Below are 13,547 nucleotides of genomic sequence, written 5' to 3'. Positions count from 1 at the left end.
TTAGCCCAATCACAATAAGCAGGTATTAATACCAACAGAACGCTCTAGCTAGGAATGCTGCCTGACCGCGCTTCCCTGACCTGCACAGTGACAGAAACAGAGAAAGGGAAATAAAGCAGATAGGTTTCACAGTTCATAGAAAGATAAGATCAGTTGATATTTGCGTCTAATGGCGGACATGGCACTGGTTCTGCATACATTGAGAAAGATGGCACCTTCCATTGTTTAAGATGGCGACCTCCATTAGCCAAGATGGAGTCGGGCCTACACAAGATGGAGTCGGACCTTAGGGGCTTCACGTCAGGTTCCGCTTTCTATGAGTACAGCGTTCTACATTCTACAGCACACGTGGAAAGAGGACTACTCCACCAAGGATTGTTTTTTGTGCAGAAAGGTGTCAACTCCTGCAACAAAACAATCCTGCTTGTAACGCAGGCACCCTTCCTCCATGGCGCAAGGGTGCCTGCATTGGTGCTAGGCTGCAGAGTGTGAGCTCGTGCAGGCAAAGGGCAGAAATGCGTTATATCTTGATAGATCTGGTGCATTCCTGCTCTCTTGCTTTCATGCAGCACAGCTACGCAAGCTGTCTTGCTGCATTGTGTTGCATGAGAAAAATTATAAATCTGACACTAAGTTTCTGCCTACTTACTTGTTCATGAGACAGAAACTAGAGAGAACCCGCGCTGTGTGGTGCGGGGTCAGAGGATCCAAACCTTGTAATGTAACTCCTTTCCATGCACCACTCTGATGTAAGAGGAAACACTTGCTATGGAAATCATTCAACTCGGTGACAATTTACTATACTAACATTCTAGCATTTAGCTGTCATTCTTTCAGATGAGTGCGATTCTTTTAAATATTATCCCAAACAAATGCTTTGAGGACTGATCTAATATGAACCTCTATCCCAATCAATGGTGGACAAGTGTCCAATATAGCATGTAGTCATATAGGCCTAGATGTATCAAACCATTTGCGAATCGCAAAGGCCGAAATTCACAGAATTTCGGCCTTTGCGAATCGCAAACGGTCTTTTTGCATGTTTTGGCATGCATCAAAAATTTGCAAATTAAGGAATCGCAAAAAATTGCGATTCCTTATTTTGCCATAGCATTAAGGAATCGCAATTTTGCGATTCCTTAAATGCTATGTATGTAGCATTTTTCATTTGAGAATTTTGGTTAAGAAATCGCAAATTACCACCAATTTGTAGTTGATGGTAATTTGCAAATTCTTTTAAAAATGCCCAATTTGGGAGGAGGAGCTTCGCGGGCGACCAAGATGGCCGCGTAAGCTCGGAGCTCCGTGGACCGTCCGATCCACCGCAATTATCCTGCTTGAAATCCTGGTCCACGTTGGTGGCACTGTAAAGCTGGCGGCCTGCTGAGGCGGGGGCTGCAATCGGTTCCCGAATCGGTGGCTCCTGAGCGAAGTTACGTCGAGCTGAACTCCGCTCCGTGACGGTGCCATTGTCCATCCGGACTTCGTCACTTCGCCACTTCGCTCAATCATGCTGCAAGGGCCTTGATTGCCACCTCCCTGGTGAAGACGCGGTGATCTAACCCTGCCCTGGTCGACCTGATTGTCTTTCTGACCTGATTGACTCCTGGCTGTGGATCCTGACCTGTGACCACCGGTCCTTTGTTCTTGGGGACCCAACATGGCGGGCAGGGGCGCTCCGGAGAGGGCATCGAATAAAGGAACTCGGGGCAAACCGCAGACGCAGAACAACCGTATGGAGCGGTATGTCAATCTCAACTCGCCACCTGCGTCGGGTGCTGGCCCCAAGGGAACCCCAGTGACTGCCCCGCCGGACGGCTCGGACCTTACCCTGGTGGACATTATGGGCGCCATTACCAGCCTCCGTACTGACGGACAACACCAACATGAGGTTCTGTCCCACAAGGTGGATTCCATGGCCATTGATATTGCTTTGATCAGGACTGACCTGGGAAAGACAAATGACCGTGTGAGAGCGCTGGACCTTAAGACCACTAGTCTGACCTCGGATGTCTCCGAACTACAAACGGAGGTCCGGAATTTGAGAGCGACCGCTGATCAGTTCTCTAAAAGGCTGGAGGATTTTGAGGGGCGAGCCAGGCGGCAGAACGTCCGCATAGTGGGGGTTCCGGAAGGGTCCGAGGATGGCGCAGCGGACCTCTTTGTTGAGGAACTGGTTAAGACACATCTGGCGCCCTCTGGGCTGAGTAACTTCTTTTCGGTGGAGCGTGCCCACCGTGTGCCCGGGGGTCCGCCTAAAACAGGGGCGACGCCGCGACCCATTGTGGCGCGCCTTCTTAACTTCAGAGATCGAGATGCGATCCTTCAGGCGTCCAGATCGCAAGGGCCACTACAATATCAGAACGCGGAGGTTCATTTTTACCCGGATTTCACCAGGCTGGTGCAACGCCAAAGACTGAGCTACGCGGGGATCAAGAGACGCCTCAGAGATATGGGACTCAAATACTCTATGCAATTCCCTGCGAAGCTCCGCGTGGAATTCAAGGGCCGTGCCTACTTCTTTGACTACCCGGACAACGTGAGCGAGTGGCTGGACACTGTCACACCAGAACGGGAGGAGCGTGAGGAAGATGTTGGAGGGGCCTCGGGCGGAGCGGAGCGGCAGGAATGAACTGGGCGCCGGGGCTACCCCTGCCTCGAAGGACCGTCGGACTACTGTTTTGGTGTGATTACTCTCTCCTTTCTTTTGAAGGTGGGTGGCGGGACGACTCCACGGGGATTCCTTCCTCCTCTGGGTCTTCGGTAGAGTAGTTAATGGGGCGACAGGCACACTGCAAGTTGGGGGGGCTTTCTAGTCTAACGCAGGGGTGCAGGGTGGGGGGTTGGTTGGGTACGTTTTTGGTTTGTGTTTTGTTTCTCTTTTTCCCCGTATTGTGGCACACGGACATTGGCGATCCTGGACTTTTCCTGATGCACGTGTCTTTGGGTGATGGGTGGGGTGGGTGGTGGAGGGATGAGGGGTAGGGCGTTGAAAATTCTCAGTTGGAATGTTAACGGGTTGGGTGATCGTATCAAGAGAGGGGTGGTTATTCAGCTGGTTAAGCGGCATATGCCGGATGTTGTACTTCTTCAAGAAACACACTTGGTGGGCAATGCCTGTAGAGCCCTGAATCGCAAAGGTTACAAAATGGTGGCTCATTCGGGGTTCTCTTCCGGCTCCAGGGGGGCGGGGATTCTTGTGCGCGCATCCCTTCCCTTAGAGATAGGGACCACCTTGATAGATGATAGGGGGAGGTACGCAGCCGTATCCGGGAGATGGGAAGGGCGTTCCCTCACGCTGTTGTCTGTGTACGTCCCTCCAGGGCTTCAATCCAGCACTTTCCAGGACCTTGGTGTTGCCATTTTGTCTATGCCGGCTGGTCGTCTGATCGTGGGGGGTGACTTTAATGCGGTTTGCTCTGGCCTCCTCGACCGCCAACCGCCTCGCGACCTGAGTGGACCACAGATGTGGTTGCCGTCTTTCCTTGACTCTACTGGGCTGGTGGACACGTGGCGGCTTTTGCACCCCACGCTTCGCCAATTTTCTTTTCTGTCGGGTGCGCACGGAAGTCTCTCGCGTCTTGACTATGTTCTCACGCTGGCCTCGGATGCCCTAGCTGTGTCGGAGGCCCGCTTCCTTGCCCGAGGGATTTCTGATCATTCCCCGTTGTGGGTCTCTTTCGACTTTGGCGTGACTCTGTCGGACCGCCCGGCAGCGATTAATCCCTGGTACTTTCGAGATTTTAAGTCCCGCACCCTTTTGGCCAAGTCTATTGACCTATATTTCACAGAAAATGTGGGCTCGGTGGAGTCGGCCGTTACACTGTGGGAAGCTTTTAAGACGGTGCTCCGGGGTGAGGCCCAGGCACTCATCGCGGCCACCCGCCGGGATAGAGACTCGGCTATGCTGGCCATTGAACAGGAGGTGCTACACCTCGAGGCCCAGCTGCGTTCCGATTCGGACCCCCTGGCCCTCCATACTCTTTCGCTGAAACAAGCGGAGTATCATGACTTGGCCACTAATGCCGCCCTTGTTCTCGCCAAAGAACAGCAGGGCCGCATCTATGATGTGGGCGACAAGGCCGGGAAACTGTTGGCCTGGCTCGACAGGAGAGAGATGGCCAGTCGAGTGGTGCCGGAGCTCCTCGGAAACGACGGTACGCTCCTTACTGACCCCAGTGCCATTGTTGACTCTTTCGCGGACTACTTCCGTGGTATTTACGAGTCTGTCTCGGAGTTCTCGGAGGCGGATAGTACGACTTTCCTCGCTGACATAGACCTGCCTAGTCTCTCCGAGGAGGAGAGGGAGGACCTGGATAGGGACATTACAGCGGACGAGATCGACCTTGCGATTCGCTCCCTTAATTCGGGCAAGGCCTCTGGGCCCAATGGTATCCCAGTGGAATTGTACAAAATCCGTTCGGATGCGGTTTCCCCGCATCTCCGCAAGATGTTCCTTGAATCCTTTGAGAGAGGCTCCCTTCCCCCTGACCAGCGACTTGCTACCATCGTGGTCATCCACAAGGAGGGCAAACCACGGGACGTTTGTCGCTCCTACCGTCCCATCTCCCTCCTTAACGTGGAACCTAAGATCCTTGCCAAACTGCTGGCTAATCGGTTGGTTGGAGTGATTAGTGACCTTGTCCACCCCGATCAATCGGGATTCATCCCACACCGCAACACTGCCCTGAATCTGCGTCGCCTCCACGGGGTTATGGCCCGGGCCCACACTCTTAAGGACCCGGCGGTGTTGGCGTCCTTGGACGCTACCATGGCCTTTGACTCCCTGGAATGGCCTTATTTATGGGCGGTTCTGGCTAAACTTGGGTTCGGTCCGATCTTCATTAGCTGGGTGAAACTCCTCTATGCGGACCCGATGGCCAATGTGACGGTCAATGGACGCCTGTCGGCGTCCTTCCCTCTGCGCCGTGGCACCAGACAGGGTTGCCCCTTGTCCCCTCTGTTGTTTGCCCTGGCTCTCGAACCCCTTGCGGCGCAGTTACGGTCCCATCCCGACTTGAGAGGTATCGAATGGGCCCCCGGATTTGAGGACAGGGTCTCCCTCTACGCTGATGACATACTGCTGTACATGTCTTCGCCGTGTAGTTCCCTTATTGTGGCCTGTGATGTCGTCAGACTATTTGGGCGATACTCTGGCCTGGTCATTAACTGGGCCAAGTCTTCCCTCTATGTCCTCAAGGGGGATACCCCGCGCCTCCCGGGGGGCTGCGGTATCCAGATCGCCTCGCGCGGCTTCAAATATCTGGGTATATATATATCCGGTAATGCCAAGCTCAGATATGATAATAATCTGCTCCCTCCACTTCAGCGGCTGCGGCGTGACGTCGATAGCTGGCGCCACCTGCCGCTTTCCCTCCTAGGCCGCGCGGCCCTTTTTAAGATGATGGCTCTTCCCAGGTTCCTCTATGCACTACAGAATTCGCAGGACCCTGTCCCTGCCCGCTATTTTCGCGACGTTGACGGCCTTCTCCGTAATCTTCTCTGGGAGGGCCGCCCTCGTGTAGCCCTCCACAAACTAACGCTCCCCTGGTACGATGGGGGCATAGCCCTCCCCGACGTGCGCCGGTACTATTGGTCATCCCAGCTCGCTGCCCTGAACCATGGATTCTACGGCCCAGTGGAGAACCCTGGATACGCCATGGACAGATGGCTGATGGGAGGCGGTAATTACTACCGTGCCCTATACTCCAAGTCCCTTGACCGCAAACTGACGGGCCCCACTCTAACGGCGGTTCGTATCTGGAAAGCAATTACCAAGGCGCAGGGATGGCAGGGCAGACTCACGAGGTTCACTCCCCTCTTTGATTCCGACATCCTGGGTAGACTGTGGCACACCAAGGGCTTTGACAAATGGGACCTCATTGGCATCAGCAGGGTTGAGGATATGCTTGTTAGGGGCGTGATTAAGACCTTCTCCCAGTTACAGGCTGAATATCAGCTGGGCGCGGCGGAGTTCTTCCGCTATGCACAGTTGAGACATGCGCTGATTTCGGCCTCCCCGCCGGACGGCGCCATTCCGGAAGGTTCCCCGCTGGAAGATAGGATCCTGGATGGGTATGTGCCAGACAGTGCGATTTCCCTCTCGTACAAGAAACTGATAAATGCACGCGCAGACCTCCTCCTTCACCTGAGAGAGCGGTGGGTGGCGGATGGCCTTGAGCTGGACGACGAGGATTGGCAGTGTGCGGTTTCCTCTCCTAAAGAGGTTGCCATCTCTTCCCGTCTCCGCCTTGTGCAGTTTAAGATTCTCCACCGAGTATATGTGACTGGGCCCCGATTGATGCGCATGGGTTTCTCCTTAGATGGGCTTTGCCGCAGGGGGTGTGGGGCTCCTGCCACCTTCCTACATATCCTCTGGGACTGTCCGGCGATCGCCTCCTATTGGCGGAGGATTCACCGCGTGATGGCGGAGGTTACTGGCGTGGCCGCCCATGCGGAGGCCCGTCGATGCCTCCTAAATGTCTGGGAACCGTCCGATCATAATGTTGCACAGACTAGGTGGGTCACCCTTGGGAACATGGTGGCGAAGAGGGACATAGCCCAGCGATGGGGTGCGACTGCGGCCCCTCTACTGGTGCAGTGGAAGGCCAACATGGACTGGTGTATGGTTCGGGAGAAGACGGTCTATGTAGCCAGGGGGAGGCCGCAGAGCTGGACGAAGATCTGGGGAGCATGGAACGAATACAGGGGGGATATTTGCCAACCACCTGCACCAATTGACCAACAGGAGGCTGCGTTCCCCTGACCTGTGACGCCAACTGAACTTCGAAGTGCTTCTTTCTCCTGATGCCCTTCCCCTCCTCCCTCCCTCCCGTCCTGAACTCTTCCGTTCCTGATCGTATTCCTGCCTATTCCCTACCCATCCCCGACACACAGCGTCATGCTTTACGTATTGCCACTTTTGCGCCCACGGGCGCCAGTTGTTGTTTTTCTATAAAAATAAAATTAACCTTTGATGAGTATGTACCTAATGTTGGACGCTAATGCCCTCCTTTGCTTATGCTGCCTTGCCTCCGGGATGTTAGGCTAAATAGCTGTGTGTCCTGATTCCGAATAAAGGTTTTCAAAAATTTAAAAAAAAAAAAAAAAAAAAATGCCCAATTTGGAATTTTTGAAGGTGGCATGTGACGCACACACATGCCCATAGGGCATGTATGTGCGCCATATGCACACACACATGTACATTTCAGGGGTGCAGCAGGGTGTCCTTGTAACACCCCTGCACCCTTGAAATTATTCTCAATTTGCGATTAACAAATTGCGAATCGCAAATTGAGATTTATTTCACAATCATTCCTATGGGCCTCCTGGCCCATAGGAATGAGTGGGAAATCATTCCTTTATTGCAAATTCGCAATTTGCGAATTCGCAATTAGGGAATATTAAGAAATCGCTAACAAATAGCGAATTTTTTCATACATGCCATTTGCGATTTCTAAATAGCGATTCCTTAAAAATCGCTATTTAGAAATCGCAAAGGGGTATGTTGATACATCTACCCCATAAAGTGCAGACATTCACACAGGTCTAGTAGAATGCCTGGCAAAGGCCCCAGTATGTTTCTCCCCTCCCCCTCCACCTGACCTGTCAAGCATCACAAACCGACCACGTACCTCATCCGCCAGGAAGCGTAACTTCTGCAGGAAGTTGTGCACCAGCTTCAGCTTGTCCCGCACCGTGTTCTTCTTCACCTGAGACCGCATGGTCTTCGCTTGGGTCCCCATGTTTTCCTAGATCACAAGGGTTTAAAGTGTAGAGTTAGTGTCAGACAATGAAGTGTTAGTGGCACACACTGCATGCACAATACTGAAACTGTTTTATCTTATCCTAAAAGAAGCACATTTTCAATTACATTACCCCAGTCCATGAAGAATACATTATTTTGAATCTTTTCTTTTCTGATCTTTTGCTGGGATATTTTTTCAGGATACCACAAAGTCATTAGACCTGGTACAAATCTTCCACCTTCTTTTTGCTCCATTGAGTATAATCTACCTGCTCTGGCTTAACGTGTAAGATCTTGATAACTGTCTTCACGCCTGATTTAAAATTCTATAGTAATGGAAAAATCTTTAATTTTGAAGAGAGTGATGAATCTACAGCAAAGGTCATCAGTGAGATTGAATCCACTGTGTTATCCATACAGTGCAATACATTCATCCAAGGTAAAGAGTGGCAAAGAGAATTGATCAAGTGGGTCTCCTCTGGATTTGCCATTATTCTGAAGAAAATTGGGGGATTTTCCATTACTACTAACTACAGATCAGACTCTGCTGCACATTAACAGCTATGCCCCTGTTACTGCCTTTCAGTTTCCAACCAACGTCTTTTCTAGTTTTTGTTTTTCCCTCATGCAATCTTTTTATCCTCTTCTTTCTCCCTCTGAAATGTTACCCCTGGTAATCCATTCAGTGACCCACCTCAAAAGATGACTGGATTACAGGAACTAGGATGTGATGGGAACAAGGGGTGGACCACGAAATTTCCAAAGTATTTTCTAGGACAACATCAGGAGAACAACCCAGGGCATAAAAAGGGTGCTCGACACTGAAAGCGGTTTAGCACATGCAAAATGGTAGAATCCCTGACAACATAACATAACAATCATAAGATAACATAATATACCATAACATAACGCCACAGACACACAATTTGAAGCAAAGAGATTTGTCCAGAATCATATAATGTTTTGGACCTAAATGTTGGAAGTGGAACCATCTAAGTACCATAGTGTAGGGTGAAAAGTCCCTGGCTACTATCAGCACGCCCAGGTTATGACATGACTAAAGACTAGTGGCACTGAAGCTATAGTTGGGGTAAAGACTCTTTTTTACCTGCACCCCAATTGGTGACATTGCCTACTTGCTCTTGCCTACTGGCTCTTACTATGAAAGACTGAAAGTTGTTATAACTGGGCCCCATGATTCTTATAGGTGTAAGAGAAGTTTTCAAAGTACTGCTTACATCATATTGAGGGTACCCCATATGCATGTAAATCCTAGGGGCCTCATTTATGAGGTCCTACCAACACTATCGCGCCACCGGAACCTCACTTTTTTGACATTCCGATGGTGCAATGTGCCTTTTCATGGCCTTATAATTATGTGCCCCTTTCACGTGTTGCTAAGGGCGTTCCCACTGCCCCAGATTTACGAGAAATCGTAAGTCTGAGGCAGCGCCAAAAACCTACGCTTCCCCAGGGGAGGCACAAGGGAGGCAAAACAAGGAGAAATATCTTTATTTATCCTCATTTTGCCTCTATCTATGTGTTGCATTCTGAAGCACACCTAGAAAGAGACAAAACCTCTTATGATTGTTTTTGTGCTAGAACGTTTCCCTTCCTGCGTAAAAATAATCATCCCCGCAACACAGGCAAAAAACCCATAAATGAGGCCCTACGCTTATAGTGCGACCTATAGGGTTAATGATGGTCAGAACTCCTGTGCCACATTCACTAGATGCCCCACCATGCTGCTCCTCTTTCCCCGTCTCTTTTGGAGCCATGGTAGGGCCAACTGCACCCCTCTAGCTTGTATTCTCCTAACTTTCTAAGGCGCAGGCAGGCTGAGTTGTGTTCACATTCCTGGGAGGAATTTTGGGACATATTACCAAGCAATAGCGATAATTATCGCTATTGCTTGGTCAGAGACAAAAATTTACCGCTAAGCTGCGGCGACCAAGGTTTATCGCAAATGTGATAAAAATCGCCGCAATGCATGAATATCGCTCAAAAGTCAGCGATATTCATGCATTACCGAGCTAATGCTCTTAGCCATGTTATCCACCTCCCATTGGATAACATGGCTAAGAACTGCTCAGGGTAGGTGTTAGCTTTTGGAGATATTCGCGCTTAGCGCAAATATCTCCATAAGTTGGTAATAGGAGATAGCGATGTTAGCGGCTGTTTCCAGTCGCTAACATCTTGGCACGCCCACTTTGCATGTCATTAGTGATAAATATCACTGACATGCAATGTGGGGCTCAAGATGGTCGCTATCTCCCACTAACTGTCGCTAACTGGTGTTAGCGACAGCTAGGTAATAGGGAGATAATGTTATCTCCACTTTCTTGGCTTTTAAAGCCAAAAAAGCAGAGATAAACCCCCTTGATAATATGCCCCTCTGTTCCAGCCTGAATGATGCCGCATCTGAACAACGGACAGTGGCCGAGGCTGCCGCACACCTGCACAAAGACAAGGCGCTGGCAGCCCACCGCCTGCATTCTGTGCCCAGATCCACCTGAGAAGGAAGAGTCCAGCAAGAGACCCTCCGGCACCCCGACAGACAGAGTAAAGACCACCAGACTCTAAATCAGCTCCTTGCATCCAAAGCCTGCTCTCACATCTGCCCATACACATCAGCACAGTCTGTGACGCCGCAATGGAGCATCACTAAAGGGGGGGGGGCAGAGATGGTGGTGTTTTCCCTAGGAGTTCCTCCCATAGCAATGCTTAGCTTTGGAGCTGAGGTCAGTGTTCAGTCTGTCTCTTAGGATTTGAAACCTTGTTTCTTTGTCTGTTGTGCTTTCACTCTTGCTCCTGGATGGCAGGAACAAGGCAGACATCACTTGCTAGTCTTTGTCTTACTTCTCCACTCCCAATTTGCTTGGCCATACCTCACTCGGTTTGATCTCTTGCATACACAACATAGGAGCTACGTTAACAACAGAGAAGCTACATTACACAACATAGGAGCTATGTTACACAACAGAACAGCTAGGTTACACAACAGAGGGACATTACCCATCACTGGAGTTACAGTACACAGCATAGGCGAGGCATCACACAATATTCTAAATACATTACACCAGCGGTTCTTAACCTGTGGTCTAGGAACCCCTGAGGCTCTGCGACACCTACTCAGGGGATCTGCAACTGCTTAGAAAGTGTTAAAAATGTTACATTAATAAAATGTATATAAATAAAGAAGTAAAATGTACAGCTGTAATTTAAAAAAAAATATTCTGTAAATGTGAATTCGTTTGAAATTGGAAGCTAAACATTAAATTTGTGTCCTCAGATTGATTCCTGGGAGCAGTGCAAATGCATCAAACAGAATATAATAAAGACGAGAGGTGGTTTCAGTTCAATTTTGAAAAGCTGCAGTCTTCCTAATAAAATGACATTTTTTATGTTTTATGTTTGTTTTTTAATTAAATAAAATATGTCACCATTGGTGTTTGTGCTTGTTTCCAATGTGTGTGTTTTTCAGGTTCAAATCATCGAAATTGCTTAAGAGGACCCCGGCTTCCAGTAATGACTCTGAGGGGAGTCCCTGGATTCGAGTAGTGAATAAGTGGGGGTCTACAGAAGAACAGAGGTTAAGAACCACTGACTTACACTATATAGGCAAGCATTACACAACACACGTGAGACATCACACACACAGGAGACACAGCACACAATGCAGGAGTTACAGTACGCAACATGGGAGCCACATAACATTACACAGGAGACACATCACCAAAAATGGGAGCTTCTCTACACAACATAGGAGATACCTTGCAGTACATAGTGTTAGATTACAGACCAAGAGGTACATTACACAACAAAGGGCTTAAATTGAACAACATGCGTCTGTCCAAACAACATTGGTATATATTACACAATACTACAAACTCTTCTCTTCATTGAGACTGATGTGTTACTCCTGTAGTGCCAGCATCTCTCAGGCACCTGTCATACAATAATGCCCTTATGGCATGAACCCCATCAGGAACCACAGCACAGTTTGGGTTGCATTGAAACATGCATCTCTGAGCAGTGCTCTGCACAGGAGAAACCTCACCAGCTCCCGCATGCAGCCTTTGAGTCTCTCCCGGTCCAGTTTCGTTCTCCCATTCTGGTTCTGATCCTTGTTGGCCAGATTCACGAAGCGTCTGCAAGAAAGAATACGCCATAAGCACTGTGTCGTTTGTTGTTATCTGTTCAGTATTATTTTGTTTACACCAAAAGAACAATGGAAAGATTGGGATTCCTGCTTATTAGTTCCCCTAAATCCTGAGCAGGACGTTTTAAATACTGAACTTTTCTAACACCAGAGATCCTGCTAGTGTGTGCATGGACTACACTTGGGGACAAATAACATCCAGGGCCGGACTGGAACCAGCGACCAGCCCTGGCAGATTGCGGCTCGACTGGCCCTGAGAGCGGAAGGGGATGGGGGTGGGTGGGGGCTCACGGGGGTGCTAGCAAAAAAACTGCCCCACTTTTGTTACACAGGGGCGATATTGCAGCCCACACTGGGGAAAGGCCTGGTGCCCGCTATGGCCAGTCTGGTCCTGATAACATCCTAGGCCTGTATATACATGGTCAGACGAAGGTGGTTATTTAGAGTTTGCATGATTTTGGACATCCACCAAAAATTGGTGGAATTTCTGTCTGCCTTCTTTAGGATGCATAGCAATGTGTACCCTCTAAATAGGGTGACCAGGACTTTCAACGATTTTAGTGGATACTCCACATCCCCCAAAGTCAGAATGAAATGGTACAGCTTCATTTCACACACAGACGCTCTTTCTCTACCTCTCTCTCTCTCTCACACACACACACTCGACTGTAATGAAGTGTGTATTTGATATTATAACACCATATGCCCATTGACAATGGGCTGAGTTACACAGAAGACCAAAGTAAATGTGTCTGTGTTGTTTCTGTTTGGATACACTTTCTCACAGTACCTACACTCACCACAAAGACCAGTCCCTGCAGCGCGATGGTCTTCGTACAAACAGTGTTTGTCTTGTTTTATCACGATTGACCAGCACTGTAAGGACCGGGCAAGTAGTTAACTTCTCCATAGCACCCAAAGTCTATAATTGGGATCACCATTGCCTTTTAGGTGGAGAACTGTGTGTCTTCCAAAGTTGAGGTATAGACAACCTGGGTGCTAAAAACATATGCATCTTTAGTTTTTCCAATGGAGTTGAAGTGATGTGGGGTTCTTCACCACAGCCTCATAGCACCATCACCATATGGTCAATGTGCGAAGGCATTTATGCGATTCTCAATATTGTTCATGCTTTCTACTCCCAAAAGCCTTGTAGTCAAGGCGGACTGACACATGTGAAACACCAATCCCCTTTGCCCACAGGTTCCCAAACAATTATCTGATGAGCCAAACATGGCCAATAATCCCTCCATGGTGATGTACCACTATGCTATAATCTTTTAGGAATTTTCCTTGAATTGGCATAAATAGAAGAATTGGAAGCTCTCTTCCAGATGGTATCCCACTCTTCCAAGGAAATCTCTTTTCCTCTTTTTGTTTCTTATTCCTCGTATAACCATTTTCGGGAGGATGGGAGACACTGTTCAGTCTGGTATATAGATATGTGGCATCTTTGATTATTCTCTCCTCTTTAAAAACTCTTTGATTACAATTAAATCTCCACTACTTCCTTCTTTGTGATTTCCAGTTTGTGCTTAGAGGAGGAGTTTTATTAATCTAAAGTTGTCTACTGGGGTAGGTCAAAGGTTTGTAAACAAATTGCCCCCACCTCAAGTATCTCCCCATTTTCAAACTGGT

General features: G+C 49.1%; 1 protein-coding gene across 1 annotated transcript in view; it reads right to left on the bottom strand.

Annotated features, from left to right (window-relative positions):
• The window catches only part of OTOF (otoferlin), a 784,068-nt gene that overhangs the window by 225,317 nt on the left and 545,204 nt on the right, over positions 1 to 13,547 (bottom strand). The window contains exons 18-19 of the mRNA XM_086928061.1: positions 11,808 to 11,898; positions 7,635 to 7,751 (exon numbers count right to left, since the gene is read on the bottom strand). Coding sequence (XP_086784187.1) covers positions 7,635 to 7,751; positions 11,808 to 11,898 — 208 coding nt within the window. The remainder of the gene's footprint in view (positions 1 to 7,634; positions 7,752 to 11,807; positions 11,899 to 13,547) is intronic.

Source organism: Lissotriton vulgaris, chromosome 6 (assembly GCF_964263255.1).
Source record: "Lissotriton vulgaris chromosome 6, aLisVul1.2, whole genome shotgun sequence".
Lineage (NCBI taxonomy): Eukaryota > Metazoa > Chordata > Amphibia > Caudata > Salamandridae > Lissotriton > Lissotriton vulgaris.
Note: the sequence above shows the minus strand (reverse complement) of the source record. Positions and strands in the feature narration are given on the sequence as shown.